The sequence below is a fragment of the Varroa jacobsoni genome, unplaced genomic scaffold (genome assembly GCF_002532875.2).
Source record: "Varroa jacobsoni isolate VJ856 unplaced genomic scaffold, vjacob_1.0 contig02100, whole genome shotgun sequence".
Taxonomy (NCBI): domain Eukaryota; kingdom Metazoa; phylum Arthropoda; class Arachnida; order Mesostigmata; family Varroidae; genus Varroa; species Varroa jacobsoni.
In genome coordinates, this window is record NW_019214757.1 from 13,712 (window position 1) to 38,951 (window position 25,240).

A 25,240-nucleotide genomic window follows, 5' to 3' on the forward strand; every position below is an offset into this window, starting at 1 on the left:
GTGAGGATTTCGGGATAGACGCCATTTTGTATGCTATTCAACTGAGAAGCACAATAACAACAAGACCGAAGGTTATTAGGTTTATTATGAAACACTATGAAAATTCAATTTGTAACTTTCGCGACTCGATACATTGACAGTGGTCAGTCCCGAAATAGGTGTGGGCAAAATCTATAACCTTAAGCATATAGGAAAAACATTTATGTGGTTTATACTATATTAGTCGTTTTTATTTATTAATTTAACAAATCGGTCCAGTTGTACGCTATAGCCTCGATAGAGGTGTCAATCAATCACCAAAAACGATACAAAACTACGAAAATATCATAATGGGCCTGATACTGCATCATGATTTCTGAGTTCAGTTTGAATTATTTATTAAAAAAGAGTTGTCTGATTCTCAATTGTCGAACTTCCCTGTACGATATCCTGGTTCCAAGCGATTCTTGGATACATCACCGATCATACAGAGTACACTTCGTACTCGTACATACTCTCTGACAGAATATCATGTTCTGTGTATCAAGATACGGCAATATGAAAAAAGTGGAAACTAAGTGTGTATTCCATACACATTATGTATAATATCTTGCATTTTATTCAGCTTTGGGCAAGAAAGTGAAGGCTTCCCTAAAAAAAAGCGTCCACTTTCAATCATAAGGTGCTAAACTACGTGATCACCATAGATAATCGACTCTAATTTTGTGTGTGTATACACAAAATGTGTATGTACAGGCAGATGTTTCAAAGCCACTTGTTATTCGACTTCCATAAAACATTAACTTTTATGGTGGCCAGGCGCAGACCAACGTGCCGTGTACGTTGGTCTTCACTATTGCTACACTACAGTATCATAGATACCTATATATGCTAGCAGCGTATCTCCCTTAAAGAAACAGCAAGATCTAGGAATAATATAAAAAAATATTTGCACGTAGTCTAAATTAAAGGAACAATAGCAAGTGTTGTCAGAGGCCTATTGATTGAAGCCATATTTTGCATGGTGACCTATGGAGAGATTAGTACTATGTGTAGATGCTGGAGCAACGTTAGATGGCAGGGTGTGCATTTGATCATTGTGATAATTATCATGCCTCTGTCCTGATACTGCAGCGGCAGAGAGGTCCCCATGAATTGATATGTTCAACGAATTACTCGTAAGCTGTTGAACGTGTTCACCTGTTTGCTGGGAAGCATCGCCATTTGAGTTTGTCATTGATAAGCTGCTGTTATCTGTTGTCGATGACGCCACAGTTGAAGGCCGATTGGCATACTGAGGTGCGAGATTTTGTACTATACGACTCAGGCAGTCGAGACTACTCGGCTCAAATTGTACTGGCGAATCTGATAGCGTCGATGAATATCCTCGATGACGACCCAATAGCTCTGTAAAGTCTGTAGTAAATAGAAGAAGCAGGTTAATAAATAAGAAAACTTCAATGACTCGATGACGTTTCCAAAGCAACGACTACCGGCTAGGCATAGCGCAGATGTTTCTCGACCGATAAATCGATTCTCCAACTGCATAGGGTTTTATCTAGCGAACTGTATTAAAAAGTTGAAGAAAGTTGCTTTACTGGTCATGCTTCGACTGAAGTTTGTTTCTGACATCAGGATGGATAACTTGCGACCCATAACCCAAAAGTTTTACTAATCCAGTCTTTAGCGAGATTGATTGAATGTATGCGGCAAGCGCGTTGACTAGCGTCTAACTGTTTGATCCGGCCAAAGCGCCGTATATCTTAGTATGGGTTGTTTGGACGAGCAACAAATAATTCCATGATCTAATATACAGGGCATATTGATTGTACACGTTAGCATTGTAAAGACGGCGGGTAACGGACAAAGTCAGTCACTATTCAACAACGATTATATTAGTCGCTGTTGCCTCTACTACAGCTTGAAGAAGAGTTCACTGGTCCCGATGTGAGCATAACTATCAGCAGAGGTTTTGCTTCGAATGGCTGGGTCAGCACAAGGCCGCCTTGTAGACCTCGTGAGAGAAAGACAAAAACCTATACTTTAGCAAAGAGCGTTCACGCTATTGGCGGTAGCTGCTAGAGAGCTCTTTTAGTCAGTAAAGCACATCATTCTCTCTGGCTGAAAAACCGCGTCTGAATAGGACGGCTGTATAGATCGCGTAAAGGTGCACCTGAAGGGGGTAGGTATCCAGCCGATTTCGTCTATGGAAAGTATAATAAAAAAAGAAAAATTTGATCCCACCTGAGGTAGCCTGTGAACTCAGAGATTTTGTACTCTTGCAGATTTCCCTTTCGAATGACAAGCTTGGCGGGTAAACTAGCCACCATTATATCAGCAAGATTGTATAAGAACAGGAACTAGATGCAACCCGGTCAGTCGACATAGACTATGCTCAAATCCGCGGCAGTGATAAAAGTTGGCTAAATGAACAGTTTGCATCGCTCGAGTCCATCTAACGCGAGTTCCACGATAAACGAACGACCAATGAATGTAACAACCACATGTTCTTTTAGCACTTTAGTTTTAAGCTGCCTTCCAATATTGCTGCTTAAATGTATTGGTTCTCATGACACGCAGACTCTGTCGTCGACGTGGATGATGAAAAAACGGCCTTCGATTATACAACGCGAGGGTTATTTATTATGCATAGTACAGAAATAGGTTGAGGCTTCAATGGACTATGCGGTCATATCTGCTGAGCTCGTCAGGCCAGCGTCTGTCAGTCAACACTATAAAACGCTTTCAAAAACAACAAGGCCGATATCCGGAGGGTAGAAATAACAATGTCGTACCTAACACAGAATATCAGCCCTTATGAGTGTGCGTTCGTCACTGGCAGAAACCCATCTTGCATTATGCTACATCTGTCTCAGTACGCCTATGATGTGTATGTACAAGATAATGAACAGTATAATGATATGTTGATGCGATACATAACGACGATATTGTGGCAATATTCATTATTTTAGTACTTAATAAAATCAGTTGTTTACGTGTAAATTGTTCCTGTCTTGATTTATATAGGCCGCATATTATGTATCGTTGACGGTGTGCTTGGTACTTACATACATACTGCTCGTGAAGCAGCGGAATTACTCGTGTATGATTGTGATGGTGGTTAAATTTCAGGTGGGTAGTTTATATAACCCTATCGGCCAATGCTACGCTAGTTCATATACGCCGTAGCGATATACTATAGTAGTAGGATTCTCTAGATGAATGAATAGTTGCGTATACAATATAATTGCTTTCAACCTTTGTAGGCCTTAATTGGAAAATGTCATCAATTCAATTGTCGATGGCGGAGCCACGACTTGTAATCAAGCCACGATCATGTGAGGCAGCTGTGTCGTCCAATGCATAAATATACGTTGGAAACGAAGTGGTGTTGTCGCACATAAAGATCTCCTCATTTCGGACTGATCTTGCCTTGTGGCTCATGCGCTATAGATCCCCTTTTGGATAGTTGACTTCCCTCCTAACCGTTGCCTGGTCTTCCACAGCTGGCAAATCTGTCATGTGTGACTTACTTACGATGTGCCAATGTGGCACGATGAGTGTCATCTCTCGAACGGATCGCTTTACGGTTTTAGCTGCCAGGACTAGTCAAGGTGAGACTATCTTCAATAGAATGACGAATTCCAGATAGAGCCTATAATGGCAATGAACCGAAATTATTTCGAATAGTTTTCATCTAATGGTAAGTGTTGAGTGAGCGTTTACGTTTGTCAGCCGGGGGGAGCCCGCGGAGTATCATCATTAGAAAAATGCTAATATGATAAATCACCTCACCTTTCACCCTGTCCTTTATTTGATGCCGAACATTTTCTTAACAACAAGTATCACGCCACGTATTCTACACCTCTTCTAGCTTTTTCACGGCTTTTTGCAGCCACGCTGGTTCACGCCGACCCAACTTTCGTGTTATCACTCCGCATATTTTCATACTAATCTTCTACCAGACAGACACGTTTTGAATACTGTTCCTTGCCATTTCATTTGAAGGTGTTATGAATGACATTTTCGATTTGGTTCTATAGTGTATTGAAATTTCGAAGCTTTGCGCGTTACACACCCGGGCAATTTGAAATTTTGACAATTTTATGTAAATTTTATAGCCTCCGTACGATAACGCAGAGGAGAGTAAACTGTACATCTAGGAAAGGATGATATGTACAGCATTATTGTTATTCATAATTATTCACTACATGTTATCTTAAAATTGATAAAATAACGCAAGAACTGAATAAAAAAAAAAAGAATTAACACGACCAAATTTTCGAATGCCCACACAGCAAAAGTGAAATATGTCTAGGTGATTTATAACCTCTTTTTTTGGTTGCATTTCTCGTTCATTGTTCAGAGGTACACGTATAAGGTGTCAGTGTTAGTAAAAGGTCTAAAGGTTCCCAGGAACAATCGTACCGCGCCACTGGGTGTTCTGAGACGCGATGGCTGGATGGTAAAGGACACTACAGTTAAAAGGCAAAACTCCGAAGTAGCTAGCTCAAGACAAGAGCCCCGTTGTACTCCAAGAGACCTCACAGAAGTCGCCTCTGCTCCATGTTAGGACGGGCCAGTGTCATATCTGTAAGCATGGCCTAAACGATACCGCTTAAACCTCTGTCGCAATTTCATGCGAACAACTACTAGATAACAATCATTTTATATCCAGGAAGTGTCGATGTCCTGCAATATATTTGTCCTCCCATCATCCGGCATCATCGAACGTGCAAAAAAGGGTTACATTTTCAATTACAGATATTACGCCTATATTTACAAGTTGTTCATCTATTTCAAGAACGGGCAAATAGTTTACGAGTTTTAACAATGCCATCTTTCGAAAAATTTATTTGAAATAAAGAAACCAATACGCTAAGTCAAATAAAACTGTTCTTAAAGCCAACTTAGAGCTATTCAAAAGGCCGGTGTTTTTGGAAAGGAATTGGTCGCAGTCCGATACATGTATCCTAATATAATAGACACAAATTCGGACCATATCACCAGCGATGCGTTTTCAAATCACTGCAATATTTCCAGTTCATCGCTAACATATATTTCATTTTTTACAGTTGACACGTTTGCATATGCAACCACGCTTATAACGCCAACGACACGCTAAGCAATAGTCCCGCTATTTGCCAGGCCTATTTATGGTATACGTTTTTGAGTGTCACGCCGCTGTGTCACTTAACACACCTCAACTACGCGTTTTCAGCCGGCCTGCACGCCGCCACTGCGGGCGTTGCCTGCCACCGGCTGATTCTCCCTAGTACTGATATTAGTAATAGCGGCAACAGTATCAAAGATAGTCGCTGTTACTCACCTAGTTTTTGTTGGTGTTCGCATCCATTGGCCGGCCTCTGAGCCATCATTTCTTTCTCCCGAGCAGAATCTATTTCCTGAAATACACGGCCAGAAGCTTTCGCTTGTTACATCCTCTATCTGATCCAGCGTTCCTTCTATATGTCTAATTCTCTGTCTATGTATCTTCTCGTTCCATTCTTCGTTCTTTAAATCTTGCTGTGTTCATTCCTTCTTTGACGACACATTCGACCTGCGGACTGACGGACTGTTGAGCTCAAACGGACAGCGGCTCAACTCGGCGAGCAATGCTGACATCGACATCCGACTAACTGATATGGCTACAAGTAATAAACTCAAGACGGTAAAGCAACGACCAAAGGAGGGTGTTGAGGAGGGCGGGTTAAGGGGACAAAGTACTCGGGCGGATCTCCTGATAATCGGAAAACGCTCGATAGAAAGTATAGGAAAAAGGACGAGAAATGTGCGATACCGTCTTTCTCTGAAGGTTTTCCCTCGTCCAGGTTTTTGATAGCTACGATTACTTTCCATAGACTAGGTGGAAGTTTCGTAGTGCATTCGGTCCCTTTGCTACTTCTGCTTATATGCACTACATCGATATACTTCTGGGGTGCTCTGAGCGTGCATAGATGAGTCAGTGGGCGTGTTTGTGTGCATGCGTACGTGTTTAAGCAAAACGACATCGCATACTGGGCATCGCGATCTCGCATCTTTGTGCCACGCATGGTATAACAGCCGCAGAGATAACTGTCGCTGGTACTCGGGAGATCGTTACGGTGCTGATCGAGTTGGCTGATTGGGCTATGATGTATTTACTGTAGTAGTTATATAGGCCTAATAGTGAGCTGACGCGTCGTTGCGAGTGGCTGTTGTGTTCCAGCAATGGTACCGTACGGAAAATTACAGCTTCGAGGAAGGTTCGTTGGATAATGGTAGAACGCAGAAAATTAGGGGAAGATAACGGCAGTTTGATAAGGGGAGTCCAAAAATTACTATTTTAAGGCGTACACCCGTATACACGTTTTTGGCCAACTTCTGCATAAAGAACGCACGCAATGAAGTTTTATTAGCTGAACTTTCGGCTGCTACAGGTATAGAAGTACAAGGCTAACTAGAATAGGTTCGCTGTTGAAGCAAGGTAACGATGTACTACAAAATAAAGATAATAAAATGCATCTAAGATATTAAAGAAAAAAACTAGATTGGTTATGTTATTTCTATAGGTCTATATAAATATCTTGTACTTTTTAACCTTCAATTTTATGTTGATATAGGTAACTTACCAAATAACAATTGAAGAGAAGTAAATGCAGCAACACAGAAACCAATGCGGTTACTCCCTCTATCTTTTATAAAAGGAAATTTATAAAACTAAATTTCAAGTAAGCGAGCTAAGCTTTGACTGTTAATACTATACTCTTATAATAAATAGATAAGTTATTCTTAACTGGTATAGTGCGGTTCACGGAATCGCCGCGCTGGATTAACTGGAGTTCGAATATACATAGCGATGTTTCATTTTCTAGCAAGTATTGTTTTAGGCTCAAAGTTAGTACGGATACCTTAGTACGGATAGGCCAACACATCTCCATCATCGATTAGTAATTTTTTAGGTGCCAGTTCGAATCCGGACGTGGACACACAATTAATTTCGTGATAGGCGCCAGCAATAAATTAATAAAATGCCTAACATATCAGCCCTTACGTCTATAAAAACAAAAGTGTTATCGTTTCTCACTTATAAATAGATGTTTTTTTAATTTATGAACCAAATAACATATTCGCCCTTCCGACCAACAGAGAAACGTATGGTGGTAACGTGCACATTCATAGCATTACTGACGTTCCAGAATAAAAATTGTTTCATGCACAAATATGGGATAACTGCGGTAGCCATACAGATGTTAGGCAAGTCTTGTCTATATATGTAGTTTCTATATCTTGTCTAACGAAGAGTTTTCTATGACTTACGTAGCTATGTAAGTATATATATTTGGCTAGCAATTCAATACCGTAGCTTCTACTCGTATACTGTTCGTAATATGGTGATACTCGCATAATGAGAAAATGCATATAGCAAAAACAGACTGCATGCCGGAATGATAATCGCATCACGCCACAAATCCTATCAGTGTTGCTACTATATCTGCAGAGGGATTGAGGTCCTACATCGCATCCGAGCACAATCCGAGGGATTACGACATGGTTCCGTTGCAGGACATGGTACAGAGGGAATGCCGTCGAGCTATAGCCGAGTGGAAATGTGTGTGAGAGATTATTTCAAGCACTTTTTTGAGAAGGTAAGCAGCCAGAGCACGAATCACGTAATCGCCATCATGTCCAACAACCCAGTTTTGGGGGGCAGGGTTCTTCTTGGTACCCCCTGCAGTATTCACTGCTAAGAATTTTGTTTCCTTACTGTACTCGTACCCTCTGGTACGGACACACGTTCGTACAATGCATTTCAAGCTGAATCTGCCAATGTACAGAGAGTTTGCTCAGCAGTAATCACCTGGTAATAGATTAGGTAATACATAGTAAATCTTATGATAGGCACCACTTCATGCGTATCTAAGATCGTTCTGTTTGACATAACCGGAGGATAATTCTATCATCACCCTTAAAGACCAATCGACGACCCAGACGTAATGGTGTCGTAAGGTCATGTGATTTCGATCTTTCACATGCCATATTAGAGAGGACCCGATACACATAAACGAACGTCTAACACTAATCTGCATAGCTGGGGAGCATGTCTTCTTTGCCTTTATTATTATCCATACCTCGTTACGATTGTTAATAACAATACGATAGGCGCATTAGCGATTTCACACGATTGATTTAGGCGACACTGGCTTTGCAGGCGATTGGCCCAGGGTCAGAAGGACAGAGTAACAGAGAGGGAGAGAGAGAGAGGGGGGGGGGGTGGTAACAGACGAAGATTCACACAAGCTTCCAAATTCACTGCTCGAAGTTCGTCCATAGGGTGAACGATGAACGGAAGACCATCTCGAAACAAGAAACGAGGCGACCTGTAGGCAGTCTATTGTCATTCCGGGCAACGATTCCGACGCGCAGAATTGACATGTTCACACCAACGCGGGTCGCCCTACCTCACGCAAGGGAGCACGAATAACTAAACGAGTTCTAGGATAGACTGTGCTGGTGGGGCAGGCACAAAGCGACCCAGCACATAGTGCCCTTGGGCTTGTCGAGCAAGCAGGAACGTGTCTGTGTATGTAAGGATATGTCTATGACAAATGTAATGTTGATCTCCAACGAACGGGTTCCACTTAATATCTCAACGTGTATCCCATCGTAGGTCCGATGTTGCAGAACGGCGCGACGAACGTGAGCGGAACATAGATAGCGCGTTTGGGCTATGCTCACCTGCGGCCACCCACGATCTAGCGGCCTCTTCTAAAAAACCGACGAAGATAGATCTAGGGCCAATTTGGTGACAAGTTTTTCGATTGCTGACGAGCACGAACATGGGCATTGTACCTGCCAGAAAAATAATTTTACGCCACCTTCAGCGTGATTCGTGTGACGATGACTTATAGCAAAATGAAGTGGCCACACACAAGAAAGCATGTTAAAGAGATTTTAACACCATTAGCCGCAGCTAAATGACCGGTGTGGAACAGTGTTGCAAATCCCGACACGATGCTATTAAATGCAAAATAAAGCCTACATCAATCTGACACGTATTTCTATGTTTTGTGTAGTTCTGCTGTACCGTGAAAAATATAAGAAGTTCCACTCGTAATCGTAAAGCTATGGCCAAAAAAGCTTTTACGTGTATTTTAACAGGTTTATATAATAAAGTTTAACAGACTCAGACGGAGTATTAAATCTAGAATATCAGCATGATGTTACTAAACGAAAGAACGTGCATTCATGAGTCGTGATGTTTCTACATTGAGGCGTCTTTGTTTTGAAACTGGGGCACTATTGTGCATTAATATCATACTAACAAGTATCAGAAGCTACCTACTTAGAAGCGGTTAGGACGAACCCATCTGAACCCTATCTAGAGCCACTTCTCATAATATACCAGGTCCACAAAGTTAACAGCCAACCTTGTTTTTCCAAATACGTACACGAAATATGCATCATCTGCTTTTTTGTTCCAGCCTACTTACTTGAATCGTAGCGTAGGCAACAGCTCTAGCCCTAATACCTAATCGGAAATCACATATCTCATCCAGAAGTATCTACAGTCCCCGTCTGCTTGTCGCTATATTTATCCAGCTTTTTCATGCTTTCCAATTATATCAAGTACTCAACATTTGCCGTAGCCGTACAGGATGAACTAATCCGACATTGACAACCTGTGACAGCGTCTAAGAGACGTCCTACCCGGCGTGATCCAACGTCGGTGATGATCAATTAACGTCTGAAAGGTGGATTGCGTCGAGTACGCACAGGATAGAATTGTCGGAAGAAAGCTTCGTCGCGTCCGGACACATATAATAAAAGTGTGTCGAGAAACGGGTTTAGTATGCGACCCGACAGTTCTCTGAAAAAGCAGAACGATCTATTTTGTTTGCCCGCAGGCACTGTAGAGAGGAAAGATGCCCAGAGCTAGAGAAAGGACAACTCAATCCTGTTCATCGTTAGGTGTTTGGTCAGCCAATAGCCCCCAGTCGGCTTAGGCTGAACTTTGTTCCAGCCAACCCATTGTGTGTTTGTGTCTAGGCCCACATCTGAATCAAGTTGTGACGTGCAGTCGGATCGCAAGGACGAGACCGAATTAACGTACCAGTCCATAACTGACCTTCGAATGTCGAGTACAGAAGAGAATCCGTTTAATATAGAATGGTGACAATAAATAGGCTTATTCAGGCCATGCTGCTAAAAAGTCAACTATAGTTGATACGTTTATTGCTGCATCATATCTGGGGGGTGGTTGGGGGTGAGGGGGGCTCGTGCAAAAGAATTTCCATTTAAACAACAAAATTATGATTTCCGTTTTCTCGTAATATAGATAGTGCCAATAACGGACTCCGTTATATGGCAGTATCACCAGTTCAGAGGAATCTATTAAAAAAAGGCGCATTAATGTAAGCCTGAAAGGATAAAAAGTGGAGGACGCATATAGTTGTATTACAGTTTGGCACAATAAACAGCTCAAATCCGTCGACCTGCAGTCCATACTTTTTCTAAACGTATAAAAAAAATTAAAAACTATTTCCGTTTTTTCCTTGTCAGGCTTCCGTGTGGAGACCGTTTAATTACAGTTGAGTTGGGTGTCTTTTGGTGCATTTTTTTTGTATTTGACCAGTTTGTATCTACTAGCGGTACACAGTTCGTGTAATCCTGAACAGTAAACTCAAACTACGTCAGGGCTGTCTTAATCTTACAGAATTTTCGGACGGCGGCCATTAAAATGAGACATCGATATTTCTCGTGCGCGTTTTCTTTCATTACAGCGAAAGCACCTACATAACGAAGGATAGATACTAATATACACCCTAGGAATTTTTTTTTTCGCAGATAAATTCAAGCTTTTGCGTCACTGAGTACCATAAGGTTTTGAAATTGTAAACCCATTTTGCTCAGTGAATTCTGCTGTTCTACAACGTCGCTAATCATTGTCGTGTTTGGACCTTTTCAATCAAAAAGAAATTCATATCATTTGACTTTATAGTCAGGCACAATAGCTGATGCGTCTTTTTCTAGATAAGAGTGTAAAAGTGGATGTGCGGCCTATCTGTCTATCTAGATCCCCCCTTTCCCCATTTTCAATTTCGCTGCGGTCTGGTGCTCAAGATAATCGTTGCCCAATCTATGTAGCTCAGCCACGAGCAGTCTAACCTGCAGCAAACATCTACAACTCTTTGGTTCCCAGGATGCACCTGCCATTTACTGCCCATCATCCAGAGCGTCTCCATTGTCGCGCTCATCCGAGCGGACATGGCAACAACAGGCTAAAGCCGACAGGTATACGAAGATCAACGCACAACAAAAAGGCCCTTCTTCTCTTTCTCAGGTCCTTTTCTTCTGTTTCTTTCTGTATACATATATATATATATATATATATATATATATGAAGGAATCGACTTTTCCCCTAATCTCTTCATGTTTATGACAATGGGCATGAAGACATGCGTACGTGAGCGTTGAAGCAGTGGTCGTCACTGTCGCCGCCACAGTCACATGCGGACGACAATGACAGGAAACACGGCTCACACCACGGCCAAGTGCCAACCATCCTCAGAGATTATAGGGATGCTCATTTTTAAGCAGGCACACAACACGCCGCGCCCCGTCGGACCAAACGTGAAGAAAAGGAAGCGATGGCGGTTGGGACGACTGCGATAACTCAACCGATAGGGACGATAGGGAGCCCAGAGAAGACAAAGGGGAGATGAAAGAGATGCGGGAACGATCCCGAAGATGAACAACTCGAGACAACATCAACAACAAAAACTACAGCAACTAGTGCTTGTGGCGGCAGTAGCTGTGCCATCTTTGCGCTCAGGTTAATGCCTGAAGCAGTAATAAGGTACGAATATATAGGAAGACCTGGACAGAAGGAAACACAAAGAGAGTACAATAGGTGGATTTCGAAAAAAAGCGGGAAGGTCAAGGGAGAGATCTCTGCAACAACGACAAACTGTGCCAAGCAGGTAGACGACAAGCAAATAGCAACGGTTGAGACGGAGTGCTTGTGGGTGCCTGGTCGAACTGCAGCGGCAATTCAATGTCCGCGCACCACCACGGGCTAGTTGCTGAAAAGTTTCGTCGTTATGAAAACAACACTGGTACAGCGCATGTAGCTCATTCTGTCAAAAGACTGAAGAGGCCAGTCACCGGTCCTCGTTGTGGCAACAGCCTGCGGCCGAATAAACAAAGGATCATAGAAAAGATTCATTGGGAAGGGAAACATTTAACTGAAAATACCTAGTTTAGTCAAGTACACAAATGCAAGAACACATGATAGTTAGTGGGAAATTCGCTGTTTTCGTTATTTTCTGGTGACGAAGTTTATCTCTACACTTGTATTGCTTGAAGCGTTGTGTTTGCGCCGCAATAAAACCTGTGTGATCACGCAAATGTATAGTGATCTTTCCCTTGAGTAGTTTGTCAATATTTAGTAGTCATATCTATTCGTGATTGTAAGCCTATGGGATATTATCTTTTTCAAGAGTTCCGCCACATCAAGTTAGTTTACTAGAAATAGATCTTTGGCATTTCATGCGTTCGAACCAGCATGGTTTTACATTGTCGCTATCGCTACTATAATATGCCTAACGTACGGATAGGACGACAAACGGTAAGTTGTCCATTATTTGAACAGTTATCGAATTGAACTTAATCAGTTGTTCGTTCGCAACGCATCCCTTGCTAGTCAAGCATGTCTAGCTTTCGCAGAGTTCCATTTTCGTAGACATGACTTTTTACGAATAATGCAGGATTGATCTCTGCCATTTACTGACACGGTCACTGGGTCTATGAAGACTGAACTCTAATCACTTACGCGATGATGCAATCGGTTACTCCGGTCGTGATCAAAATGCTTCCCGTCGATAGGAGAGCTCTGCCGCATCTTTTGTGTCTGCAGTTCTCGAAAACGCTGCATAGCGCTAAGGGAAGCTGTCCCGCTAGCCGTCAGTAACGACCCATGGGGCGAGCTACTGTTGTGCAGAAGTTCCTCTAAATTTTCGATGTACTCTGAAACGAAGACGCAGACGAATAAGGCGTCTTACGAACCGATCAGCTCGTTTCTGGTCATGTCAAGTGAGCTAACTAAGACATGTTTCTATCGGTCGGCTAAATAGACTTCGTGGGTCGTTAGAAGATCACTTGCAACATTCACGAACGTATGTTTTAACCTAGCCAATCTAAAATTTAACCGATACTAATGACGAACTATATGTACCACGAACGCACCTGCACCAACACGATGCTGACGTCTTCACGTTTTACCATACGATTTCACTGGTTAATTTTGTGCAGAACTACTATTAAGGTAACCAAATTTAGCGATATTGGAGTTACAAGTAAAAAGACATTTGAAGCCCCTTCAATGTGAAATTTCATTGGACATAGTTCTAGATATATGATTCAAGCACGAATCGGACTATCAGTTACGTGGTCCTCAGAACGCTGTCTCTTAGATACCGGACGTAAAATTTGTTACGCTGTCTCCATCAGCCACACAATTGCGATTTTCTTCAAATCTCAGCTTTCCACCGTAAAGATCCGTATTATGCTTTGTTTTTGATTGGCGCTTTATCAAATATTTATAGGATTAAAATAACGTTGCGTACGATATGTGCTGCGTTACTTAGACAAAAGCATAATATTAATCAGAACTTTTGGATGTAAGTTGGCGCGGCACGGGATAGACCCTACGACACAGCAAGCAATACATGACGGAGTGAATTTCAGCAGAGTATTGCAAAGAGATAATATTATGAAAAAATGAGCAAGTTTTAGATACCGATTGCATTTCGGAGGATTTCTACTTTTGGCAGCCTCTGACTGGGGTTAGCTGAGGTTCTCCGTTTCAACAATTCGAAAGCCTCGTTCACTTTGCGAAGTCTACGCCTTTCGCGTAAGGTTGCCGCCTTCCGTCGATCCACGCTGACGGAGCGTCTTTTGCACACTTTGCACGCCCAAACGAGACACGTGCCGCCACGGCTCGAGCATTGCGAGCTTCGGACGCCTCCACTATCAAGCTCCTTACCTGATGAAGACTCTGCAATAAACGAAATAAAGATTTCAGTTACAAATGGAAGCAAGTGGCTCGCGCTAAATGGACCAACGCGATCAAAACGGCCGACCGGCCCGCCAACATCGTATATGTGTTGTTTGATTGTACTAACTTTCGTTGAAACTCAAATGTATTTACGTTTTTTTTAGTTGTCGTTAAATTAAGTATGGTTGGATAATCATGAACAGCTACTTTGTGTCACACGATTAATGAAATTGTAGTAATCATGATAAATCAACCTACCAAAGCATAGAATGGGCAACGTGAACAAAAAAATAACTCAATCGAAAAAACAGATTTGCGTAACCGTAACGTAATTGCGGCACATGACCATTAAATGAATATCTGGATCAACATTACTAAACTATCTCATTCGGGGCACATTAAATTTAATGACAAATCATCATATTAAGGTTTTTAAAGCTATGATATCAACAATCATATAGGTTTCTTTGTAATTAAAAGCTTGAGTTTACATTAACTGCTCGTTCTTCTCATACTAGACAAACTGCCAACGAAATTCAGACAAGTTCTATAATAGGCAAGATAAACTATTGTCTTATATCTTTAATTTTACTGGCGAAATTTCAAAATGATCCCTTATATAATCGTGAAGTTCACCCTTATCACTCTCCATGACTATTCCAAAATAAAAGGAACGTCTAACCCTTATTTCGTCATAAACCATCCTTATACGTCGTTCATTTAGGCAATATACTGGACCCTTCTTTGATTCAGTGACGAAAATAATAAAACTCAGTAATGCGCGACAGGATTTGTCAAGTCCCATAATGTCTGCTCTGCGTAATTAGGGAAATCAATTCGACGACCTTTAATAAATTTCGTTATTCAACAAAATATCTGTGTCGTGTGTATAACACGACCCTATAATTAACAGTACCTCTTCTGAATCAAACCTTCTAACGGAAAGAACTTCCAAGCCGTCAGTATTCTGTTGCGGGAATGATGAGCGCCGAGTCCGATATGCGAGTTACAATCGGAAACGCAGTATGAGTCTTCCAATATGGCGGCCAAAAATGATCTCGTAACTGATGTATGAGAGTAATACAATACTTTATTTCGCGTGTACGATCTGTTCACTTTGTCTATGAAAATTAAAGGGTAATTTAGAAAACTAAAGGACACGATTTCATAGGTTGAACATTTATTTGGCGTTTGCCTACCATGATCTGTGAGGTCGTCATCGAAGTCCTGACTTTTGGCAGACTCAGGGCTGTTCTGAGCCGCTTCGTTGTATTGCCCAGGGTAAGTGTTCCCGTCGCCTACACACATTCTGTTTCCACGGCCCTCACCGGGGGCTCCCACAGGCCCTAGATAACTTCCGCCACACCCGTAGTAATAATCATAAGGGTCCACTCCATTGGCTAGCATCTTGCTACTGACAGTAAGTACAACTTCTCTACTGACACCCACTCTGAAAATCCACTACACTACGATTTACGCTGATCACGTTGCACGTTAAAAGTTTAGACACACTTCACTAAGTTGCTAACTAAGCGCTAAACTTGGCCAGTGTAACGCCGTCGCTCTTTTAATTGCGCCCAGTGATAACTGCTACGATGGCAGTCAAAACAGGTTGTCGAAGCATGTAATTCATTCGATGAAGTCATGAAGACACATCAGGTGGAAGTACGTAACACCAGCTTAGGACGTTTCTAATAATGTCACTTTACATAGACAACCTCGACTAATTCACTACGATCAAACATCGCACGCTCACAGAACTTCACTTATTTTAATCTACGCATTCTTTGAACCCTATGCTTCCCAGTCAATACGTTTTCTTTGTCAGATTTGGTCATAGTCTCAATTCTTGTTTTGCATATATTTCCGTTCGAATACGAATAATTTTCGCGCAGACATGGTATGCCATGTATGTTGCACGATGACTAGACAGCAAAAGTCTCATCCGCGCCTCGTGGCGGCGGTCGTGCACGCTAGCGAAGATCTAGCTCGGTACCAACTTTTACTAGAACCGATCAATCGCCTGTGGTAACTAGATAAGGGCAGCGGCTGGTTGGTCAGAAACCCGACGGGCAGGACCTGTAGGAGGAGCTTAAACTCTGGAAGATCTCCTCCCTCCGGAAGGAAACCTACTCGTTGCGGCAGTCGCTGAAGGAACGAAACTCGCGATTTGTGCTCTCGCTCGGGACTTCATCTTTTCCTATTCCACGCCTTCCGGATACGATCAGCAGTAGAACCAAAGGCAGGCATATTGTACTACCATTGTTTCACAGCGCTTGAGAAGCGCTATAAAATCGAGCGAAAGACGGAGATCACTAAATGAATAAGATTTCGCGTCGGAGACCCGGAGCGGTTCAACTATAAGCTGTAAAGCTCTGCATTTTTCTGCCACGCAGATACTGTGTACTAGACAGATATGCTGGTAGATGTGTCCAGAAACCCAGCCGACACGCAGTTGGTTAGTGATTCGGGAATAGATATGGGTTGGGCACAACAGCGGCCGCCAGCGACAAGAAACCATTGAATAGCTGAATCTTTGACAACCTCCTTTCTAATGATTGTAACAGTTTATTACCAATGTTTATCTAATAGAACAGCTATCGAGGACAGGTCATCATTTTTAGCACTTTGTATGTAAGGATGTGGGACGTATGTGTTTACACATATACTTGTCGCGACGCTTTCCTTTAGTGATCGTAATTAATACAGTAGAATTAAGTTGAAGTGTTGAGTCATAGGATGACGTTCTAGAGTGTTGGTCGCAAGAACTGATAAGGTCGTTAAACTGAAGATGGCAGTAGCAAATACATTAGCAACAAGAATGTTCTCCGATTCGGATGTTCATAATTGCCTGTTTATGGTCTAATTGATTCTCTTTATTAGGACCTTGCCTTAGCAAATGGCTAAGCCGGACACAAAGCAACCTCAATTTACGCATTATTTCTTGCTTTCTATCCTTCTTAGGTTGGTTGATTGTAAAAGAATTATGAGGAATAGTGTCCAGGTTTTTTACTTATTACAGATTAAGTAAATTATAAGACGTAGCTTGAAGCTACTCCCAAAATGAAGAAGAATAACCAGGATACGCTAAGAAATATGCTAGCTCAGACCAAGAGTTTAAGAGCCTGTAAAGATCCAAATTATGACACGTAAATAAATAGTTGAAAAGTTTTTTGTAATTAAAAAACAAAAAGAATTACCCTTACATCCCTCTGTATATGTGCATAAGGACTCGACTTTGGCTCACTGTAAGGCTCGTAAAAATATCGGATTTGATCCTTAAAGGTTGTAGATTTTTTTAACAGTTTGCGTTGCTTGATGTCTAAATGATAAAATAAGAAAGGCGGCTCATTATCGTAGAGGTCCATTACTGTTGCACTGGTGCTCAAATCAACTTACAAGTGTGTATATATATGTACTTAGATTATTGCCTAATTCTACCGAAACTACGATTAAACTACAGCTCAAAAGTTACTCGATTAAATAGCAACAATCACCATTTTAAGCTATTTAAGGACGACTATATTTTAATCAATCATAATTGGCTAAAAAGGTAGACTTTGTCTGCGCGCGCATATTTGAAACATCAGTCAAGTTATGGTTCGAGCCGCTTCCCGAATCTTTTGACAGAAATCATCATACATCAGTTTTTAGGTCATTCACTGGTATCCTAGTATCTAGAAAAGGCAGGCAAGAGGTACCCGTTGCCCGACAGATTAGCTCTCGTTTGTTACTTCACAACGAGTCTGAAAATAAACCATTAACATAGATCAGCATCTTTGGTTTGCTTTGCCTACACATCCAATAACAAACTCTGTTTGAGGTACTTGAAACATAATATTGATCTTGTCGTTGTTGTAAGTACCTAGTCATCTAAAGCTCCTTGTGACTGCTTTCGAAAAACGCTCGCCCTACGCAATGTCGACGCTAGCGTAACACGTAAACCATCATATGAGATAACAACCGGAAAGGGCAGCAATAAATTTTGTCGTATATACATCGAATAGCAAATCATGCGTTATGTGAACGAGATCGACTCCCCACTGCTGGCTCTTTGCAGGCCAGATCGCACCAGAAGGCAAGTTTGCTAGAAGGACAGTGATCTGTTCTAGGGTCGACAAAATGACGCTACCCCGGCCAAGTATTGGTGATGCTAGCTCAAAATCAGGCTATTCCCGACCCTGGAACCTCACCAGGGAGTACACGGATTACATCTCTGTTGTCTAATGATCGTCACTGTCAAGTTTTCTTCACATATATGAAAGCATAGTTTCTATAATATTTTTGCACAATCAATCTTCCTGGTGAGCTCTTCGTAATCTATATTTTGACTGCTATTACATTACACAAACGTATATGTGTATATAATAATTGCATCTCTAACCATCGAATTTTTATCCGAGACGCTTCTGACTTTGCCTTTGGTTTTTGTGCAAAGCTTGTTCATCATAACCAAATATCTGTACAAGGTTCATACCGTATACGTTTGCTGAAGTTAAAACGGATTGTGCGGTTTAGCGAGTGATTTTACTGATTGCTGAAGCGCTCGGAGAACTCTTCCGGGATAAAGCCTCATTATACGTTGCGTGCGTGGGAATAATTGAGAACGTATCTCGAGTTCTGGGCATGGCGATATTCAAGCTGCTCGAAAATAGTTGAACGTGATACCTTCAATCATGTTGCGCCCATTTTATCGAAGGCTACAGCTCTCAGTGTGTGAAAACGCAGGTCCGCCCTCTCAAGTGAAATAGTCAGGTAGTTTCTTTGAGCATCTCTAGGAGGCGGGGAAACCGGCATTTGAATGCGGGTTCGTCACTTATATATCGACTACTGCATAAAATAGGGTAACTCCCAGAGCCAGGCTGCGCTAGCAGAAAGCTCTGGACAATAGGGGCCGAGTGGTGCGAATGATCGCTAGTGGCATTTTAGGTAAGGATAAGGAGTGAAAGGTTATAAGATAAGGAATGAAATAATAGCGAAGTAAATTCTACCAACTCACCATTTTGCCAAAAGTCAGAGATGGTACCTGAACGAAACTCATGTAATTCAAATCTCATAAGTCAAACTCTGCTTATGAGTGAACCTTTTTTTTCGGCATCTTAAATTGAATAGTCTTTTAGAACTTTTAAAAGGTGTAGCATTTATACTCAAAGAAATTGTTTGCTTCGCAAGTTTGCAGTAGTTCATCTTAGTACGGCGAATACCGACGTCCGACCGAGAGATTTTTCACAGCCTTCAAACACTCGAGTGTTTAGTACAGCATTGCTAGCCCAGCTCTTTTTTCTGTCATTTCCATGTATATTAACAGTCCAGTTCCGTCTCTTTAAATCTAGTTCCTCATAACAAGGCCCGCTTCTTTGTCCTTGGCTTGTGTGTGGACCATCTAAACAAGCTCCCGGTTCTAGTGTCGCTTCGGCGTTAGGAACCGCGGTACGCAAAGAAAGTACGCGTGTATATGTCCTTTATCAGTTAGTTCTTCACCGAAGCGTGCCTATAACCATTCTATGCTTTGCAGCAATAAAATGACGCACTGCTGATCTGTCCGGCGCCATCTGTAGATAATTGTTGAACGAAGAATTCTATTTTATGTATAGAATTTTACGTAGAATTAGCATAGAGTATTTGTCTAGCAGTCATAAACATGGCATCGATAGCTCACTCTATGGATGTCGCGTTGTTTATATGATTAAGCTCATTATGATAAGTATTTGCTCACTATTCTTCATTGGTCATCAGACTCGTGCAGTAACCAACATGTTTCCTATATGTTCCATTATTGCCAAAGAGGTTGAGCGTTCTAACTGGAAGGAATTGAAACAAATTTAAACATAAGATTTATGTTTTGTCCTATTGGAATTTCCGTTGAAAATAATTTTTTTTTCGCTCTTCAATTTTATTACTTTTTGGAAAATACTCAGGGACATAGATATTAGCAAGGCAAGTTTCACATTATTCAGTCTGCTTGGTCAAGATGCTTAGTTCGAGCATTTCTATCTCATCATTGTTAGCAAAGGCCTTACTTATACGACTCTTTAGGACGTTAGCACGAAATGATGATATTTCTCGAAAGATACAATCAATGCGACAAACGATTTGGGTGTTTGATACACTTTTTTTTATAAACAAAAGTGTTTGTCATCGAGTTAATCGAAGCCCGATTGTGGCACATAGTTCATTCAGGGCCCCACAGTACTGTGAATCGTTTTTTGCTTTTTGCCTGCTTTAATATTGAGTAGTAATAGTACTACTGTTTCTATTATAGGGGACGCCAACAAATTCCAGTATTATATGTTGCTACTCGTTTACAAACTATTGCCAAAGGAAATAAGTCTTTCCACATACTTGACTGAGAGAAGCTTTTAGGAATGAATATTCAAAGAAAAAACAAGGAAAAAGACCTTTGGTCAGATCTCGAGAAACGCAGATCGTCGAAATTCATTTTTAGTGTTATCGTTCTCTGCCCGCTTGCACCACATCCTGATATGAATATTAAACAGTTTATTCTAGCATCTTTCAAATCAGGGTGTTTGTCCCTTTATTTTTAATTAGTTCCTATTTTTATCTTTAATCTGTGTAGTTTTATTAATGTTATGAGAGATATTCTTTGTGTTTATGAAGTGTTTGGTGACCGGTCGATTTTGAAGACTAGTATACTACACCTCAGAGCTTGAACTCAAAGGAAGATTTCATTGACTATACGAGTGATAACAATAAACTTATACGAGGTAAAGCATCTAAATAGGGATTTTTTTTTATGATTTGCTTCTAAGACTGTATTTACACAAGAGTAATTATTTCGGCAAAATTCTTACCATGTCTTAGAAGCACCATCGTTAACCGTCATATATATTATACACAACCATTGCTACAGTCTCAAGTCGGGACCCAAACTACTGCCTTATAATTTGCAAAAAAAATATTTTTTAATCCATAAAGATATATCTAGCAGTAAATGTACGTCAAGCGATATTATCTGAATTAAACTCGTTAAACTGTCGTCCAATTACGTTACATACAAGAATTTCTAATGAGATTAAATTTTGGGTCGATAAGAGACCGAAAATTTCAAGAGTAGTGACCATTCGAATTTATCTGGACGATTCAATTGGCAGGCGATATTTTCCACTCTAAAATGGCTCTTAATTTCTATATCGAAAACCTAGATGTATCAGAAATGCCTTTTTGATAAATTTTTGGGTTTTTCAAATCCAAACCCTGTTCAGGATTTTTCAGAAAACGCATGAACGCGGGCAATAAAGTAAACCGTCAATTTCAGGCAAAGCAGGAAGGAAGTAGGACTTTGTCTTGTGCGGTAGGGTTAAGTAATAGCTGATCTTTGTTCAAATTTCGAAAACAACATATTGCTTTTCACCAAGATAAGTTTTTTTTAAAAACAATTGGTTTTTTCTCGCCGATAAGTGAAACAATAGATGACCCATATATGCTACTACAAGCAGCCAATAAAAGCTACTCCATACTTGAAGGCGCTACCCCATAGAGTGACAATAGCATTTTGCTTGAGATTTCGATTTCTAGATGCTACGAGATACTAATTATGTAACATTTTCAATTAGTATATAACGTTTGGGGATACAGACAAAAATTGTTAGGTAGAAGCAATAAGTTTAACAACAGCCAGAACTTATCTCACTAGCAAATAATTACCCAAGTTAAATTACTTGTTACCCAAGTTAGAACCTGGTAAATGTTGCTTTCAAAACTTTACTAGCTTCGAGTGTTAGCCCTTCGTAATACGGACTCGTCATCAACGAAATTACGATTTAAAATAGCCTATATCAGTAAGTGTAGTGATTTTACGGGGTTCGAACGTGTTGTTCATAGGAGAAACGTTTTAGGTATTTAAAAAAGGCAGGGGGACTCACCCCTCAGGTGTACTAATTACCAGAAATCTATTATTGTTATTTTGTGGCTAGCACCCATTTTAAATTAAATTCAGATGAATAATCTTATTCGTGTTTGTAGTGTGATCTCCAAGAATGTCCATCCCTATCGTTACCATAAATAACAACACATCACTACATATCAGATTATACACAACGTATTAACGCAAGTAACGCTTAGTCTCAGGACATGATTCTCGTTGTGATACACCACAATCCAAAACATGTCTTCTAGACTTTTTTAGGCCTGACCCATCTCGCTCAAGGTGGGTCAGACCTAAGAAAGCTATCCAAAGGGAGCTAGCCGACACATGCGATTTAGCGGTCGTCATCATCAGTTGCTTGTCAACGCATTTTTTGCATTGCTTTAATAAGACGAACGGGGGGGATGCATTTTTGATAGAAAAACCAAGTGAGCTGGTAGGGAAAAACGTTGCGCGGAATAATGAGGGAGCGAACAATAGGCAAGACTATCGGTTAGAATACCGGACGTATAATACTTCTTTCGCTGAGGCAATAGTATCTTTAAGACTGTAAGAATATTGATACTCTCGCAGTCATTCACCTGTCTTAACACTTACGGAATCTTTGCCTAGATATCAGTGCGTTCGACAATGTATACAATTTAATCCGGCCTTAGAACTAGCTTTTGCTATTTACTTCGTAAACGGTAAGGCCTAAGGGAAAAGTAAATATTTATACAGACTTATTTTCGTAAAAGAGAATGCTATTTAAGCGTTTGCGGAAACTTTACTTGTGGACGAGCCGAACAAGTTTCAACAACCGAAAAAGTCAAACTGCACCATCTGCGTATTTTATTTATCCCTTAAGTTTTAACCTTAACACGATCCTTCTCAAAAGGCCCCCGGCAGGCAAAGAGCGTGGTAAACTCACCGTCTTGTATTGCAATATACGGGCTTATATAGCCCAGTACAACTGAAATGACAGATCACTAATATAGAGAATAATTTCAAGCCTACCTACTGGCCCAGACCTCGCGTCATCGAATTCCATTAATTTTACACTTATTCAGCCTGGTTTGAAAAGGCAAATCGTTCAAAATGGGCAGTAGAAGTCCGAAATTGAGTTTATAAATTGCCTATATGTCCTTTTTCTGTCCGCCAAGAAATCAATGTCTGAATGGAAAATGAAGGTCGTGAAAGACTAAAGATATAGCTTTTATTCGGCAAATTCCTACTTTTAAAAGGCCCCAGCACTCAAAGTTTTAGGTTTCTTCAAATTTAAAAAAAATTGCGTTTTCACAGCCCGGCAGATCCTCTAACTACCACCGATTTCGTGATCTTGAAACATCTTCGTCAAGATAGTTCTTTGAATTTTGAGCCAACATCTTTTTTTTTTTACTTAAGTTTATGTTTTGTTATATCTCTCCAAGTTTTTTTGTTCTTTTCACCAGTGTTCGACCATTGCAACGTATGTTGACGTAAGGCTTCCATTATCAACCCGTCGAATGCAGCAATAGTAGAAACTCTACGGTTTCCTCACGTCGCGCTACCTTTTATACGCTTATCAGTAGTTCTTCACAAACGCACATACTGTGCTTTTTCCCGGTCTTACTTGGTTCAAGTTATCGCTCTGATTAACTCTTTTTTTAATTATGTCACCTTTTACCTTTTCGTTCGCCAAATAATAATGTGTTATCGTGATTTCGTTAAGATCTATTTTAAATTGTCGAAGCCCTTTAGGATTGATTGTTCGTTGTTTTTCCTCGAAAATATGAAATGCAAAAAAGCCCGATATCCACGAAGATTTCAAAAAGAATTGAGCCAATCTAATATAAGTAGTTATTTCATCGTTATTGACAGTTGCGCAATGGCATTAACTTAAGATAGAAATAAATACTTTTCGTTGAAGAGGAAATACCAAACAAATGCGTTTTTTCCTATGCAAGGCTGCACCTTGCTTGTAATTAAGCTTGAGAAGGGGTGCTGGATGCAGCCATAGCGGAAGTCCCACAGCGAATGTATTAGCCCGGCGTCAGCTGCAAATACGAAAACACATCCTATCGTCAAATATATACTAAATTTATCGAAAGTACCACATTTTCATTGCGTATTTTAAACTAAAAAAGAAAAACAAAATAGACAAACGCACACATCTAGCGACACAACTGCGGTGTCTGAAAGCTTGATCGAATAGTTCATAGACTTCCTTTGATTATATAGGTGCTTCGTAGAGACTTACTCAGCCTTTTTATAGAATCCACTTTTTGACGCTGCGGAGATTAAAGCACTCAAGCGGCACTCGTCAACTGGTCATCCAAACAGACAAGCAAAAAAATACTCTTATCGGTGTTGTTTACTGATGGAACAAAAAGTCAACTACTGCTAGATCTATATCGCGCACGATACTGGCAAAAAAGCAGATTGTATAATCGTTTTCAATGTAACATTTTAGAATGAAGACTCATTTGTAAATACCTCGGCATCTAACCGAATGAAAGCTGCAAATGTGGCTAATTTGGAAACGAAATACCGATGTATATATATATATATATATATATATATATATATATAATGCTTAATTTAACAGAAAGCAACACAACACGATGTTCTGTACTGAAGCTTAAATCTACGATGCGCGCATAATACGTCTAAAATTTTCACCTATGTCATGTTACAAACGCAATAAACTTCAAAAGTAATGGCTAACCATATGATACTGTGTACGTCTTTCATCTGCAGTAGGTAAAGGGATTATCTTAAAAAAAAAAATTATCACATTTTAAGGCTTTCGCCTTTTGAATAGTGTGTGCCCTTTTGAGAGTTCAGGTAAACGACAACAGAACTCAGGTACGGCAGTTTCGAAAATACTTCCGGAAGATGCGACCGTTGACGTTTGAATCAAGTTAAATAAAACGTCGTGCTTACGACAAGAACGAAAACAATATAATATGCACGCACGTGCCGAGACGCGTTCGGTTAGTAGCGACACTATAACTGTATTTAAAAAAGAGCAGTCGTTGTCACCAAACTAACGATCACGCTACGTTGTTTCCGTTGCAAAGTGGTGACGTTACTCGTTCTCCTAGCGCTTCGAATCGGATAGATGCATACTGCTTTTTTCTGCACCCATAGAGAGGTATCTCGATTAAGCTTCTCAAGTATTACAATTAATAAGTCACATTAGCCACTAGTACGGCGAGATAGCAAACAAATAAAACAGCTCTATTTAACAAAAAAAAAACATGTCATACGTACCCAGGATGCGAGAACCGAACAGAGCTGAACAAGACTGAATTGACAGCTATGTACAGGGATGACCATAGCGCTTCATCTTGTAAGGAGCCAATTATGGAAAAGTT

At 40.6% G+C, this 25,240-nt stretch overlaps 1 protein-coding gene across 2 annotated transcripts; it reads right to left on the reverse strand.

Moving 5' to 3' along the window:
- Nucleotides 1-199: 199 nt before the first annotated feature.
- On the reverse strand, nucleotides 200-24,649 carry nau (myogenic-determination protein nautilus). 2 transcript variants are annotated; one of them, XM_022853805.2, is made up of 5 exons: nucleotides 15,217-15,887; nucleotides 13,760-14,017; nucleotides 12,794-12,987; nucleotides 5,309-5,384; nucleotides 200-1,395 (listed from the first exon to the last, which is right to left on the reverse strand). In XM_022853805.2, exons 1-5 carry the CDS (start codon nucleotides 15,422-15,424, stop codon nucleotides 977-979), a joined length of 1,155 nt encoding a protein of 384 aa, XP_022709540.1. In that variant the 5' UTR covers nucleotides 15,425-15,887; the 3' UTR covers nucleotides 200-976. The 2 variants fall into 2 exon arrangements, 1 of the variants encoding a protein (XP_022709540.1); XR_002687481.2 differs by lacking the exons at nucleotides 200-1,395; nucleotides 5,309-5,384; nucleotides 12,794-12,987; nucleotides 15,217-15,887 and adding an exon at nucleotides 23,800-24,649 and having other exon boundaries at nucleotides 13,934-14,017.
- Between the last annotated feature and the right edge of the window lie 591 nt (nucleotides 24,650-25,240).

What these genes read in the sequence shown, in the direction of transcription:
- nau (XM_022853805.2), bottom strand. Translation starts at nt 15,424, where the DNA reads ATGCTAGCCAATGGAGTGGACCCTTATGATTATTACTACGGGTGTGGC. An exon ending in GTAACCGATTGCATCATCGC is followed by an intron (nt 5,385 to 12,793) that starts GTAAGTGATTAG and finishes CGTGTATTTCAG; the next exon opens with GAAATAGATTCTGCTCGGGA. An exon ending in CGAACACCAACAAAAACTAG is followed by an intron (nt 1,396 to 5,308) that starts GTGAGTAACAGC and finishes TATTTACTACAG; the next exon opens with ACTTTACAGAGCTATTGGGT.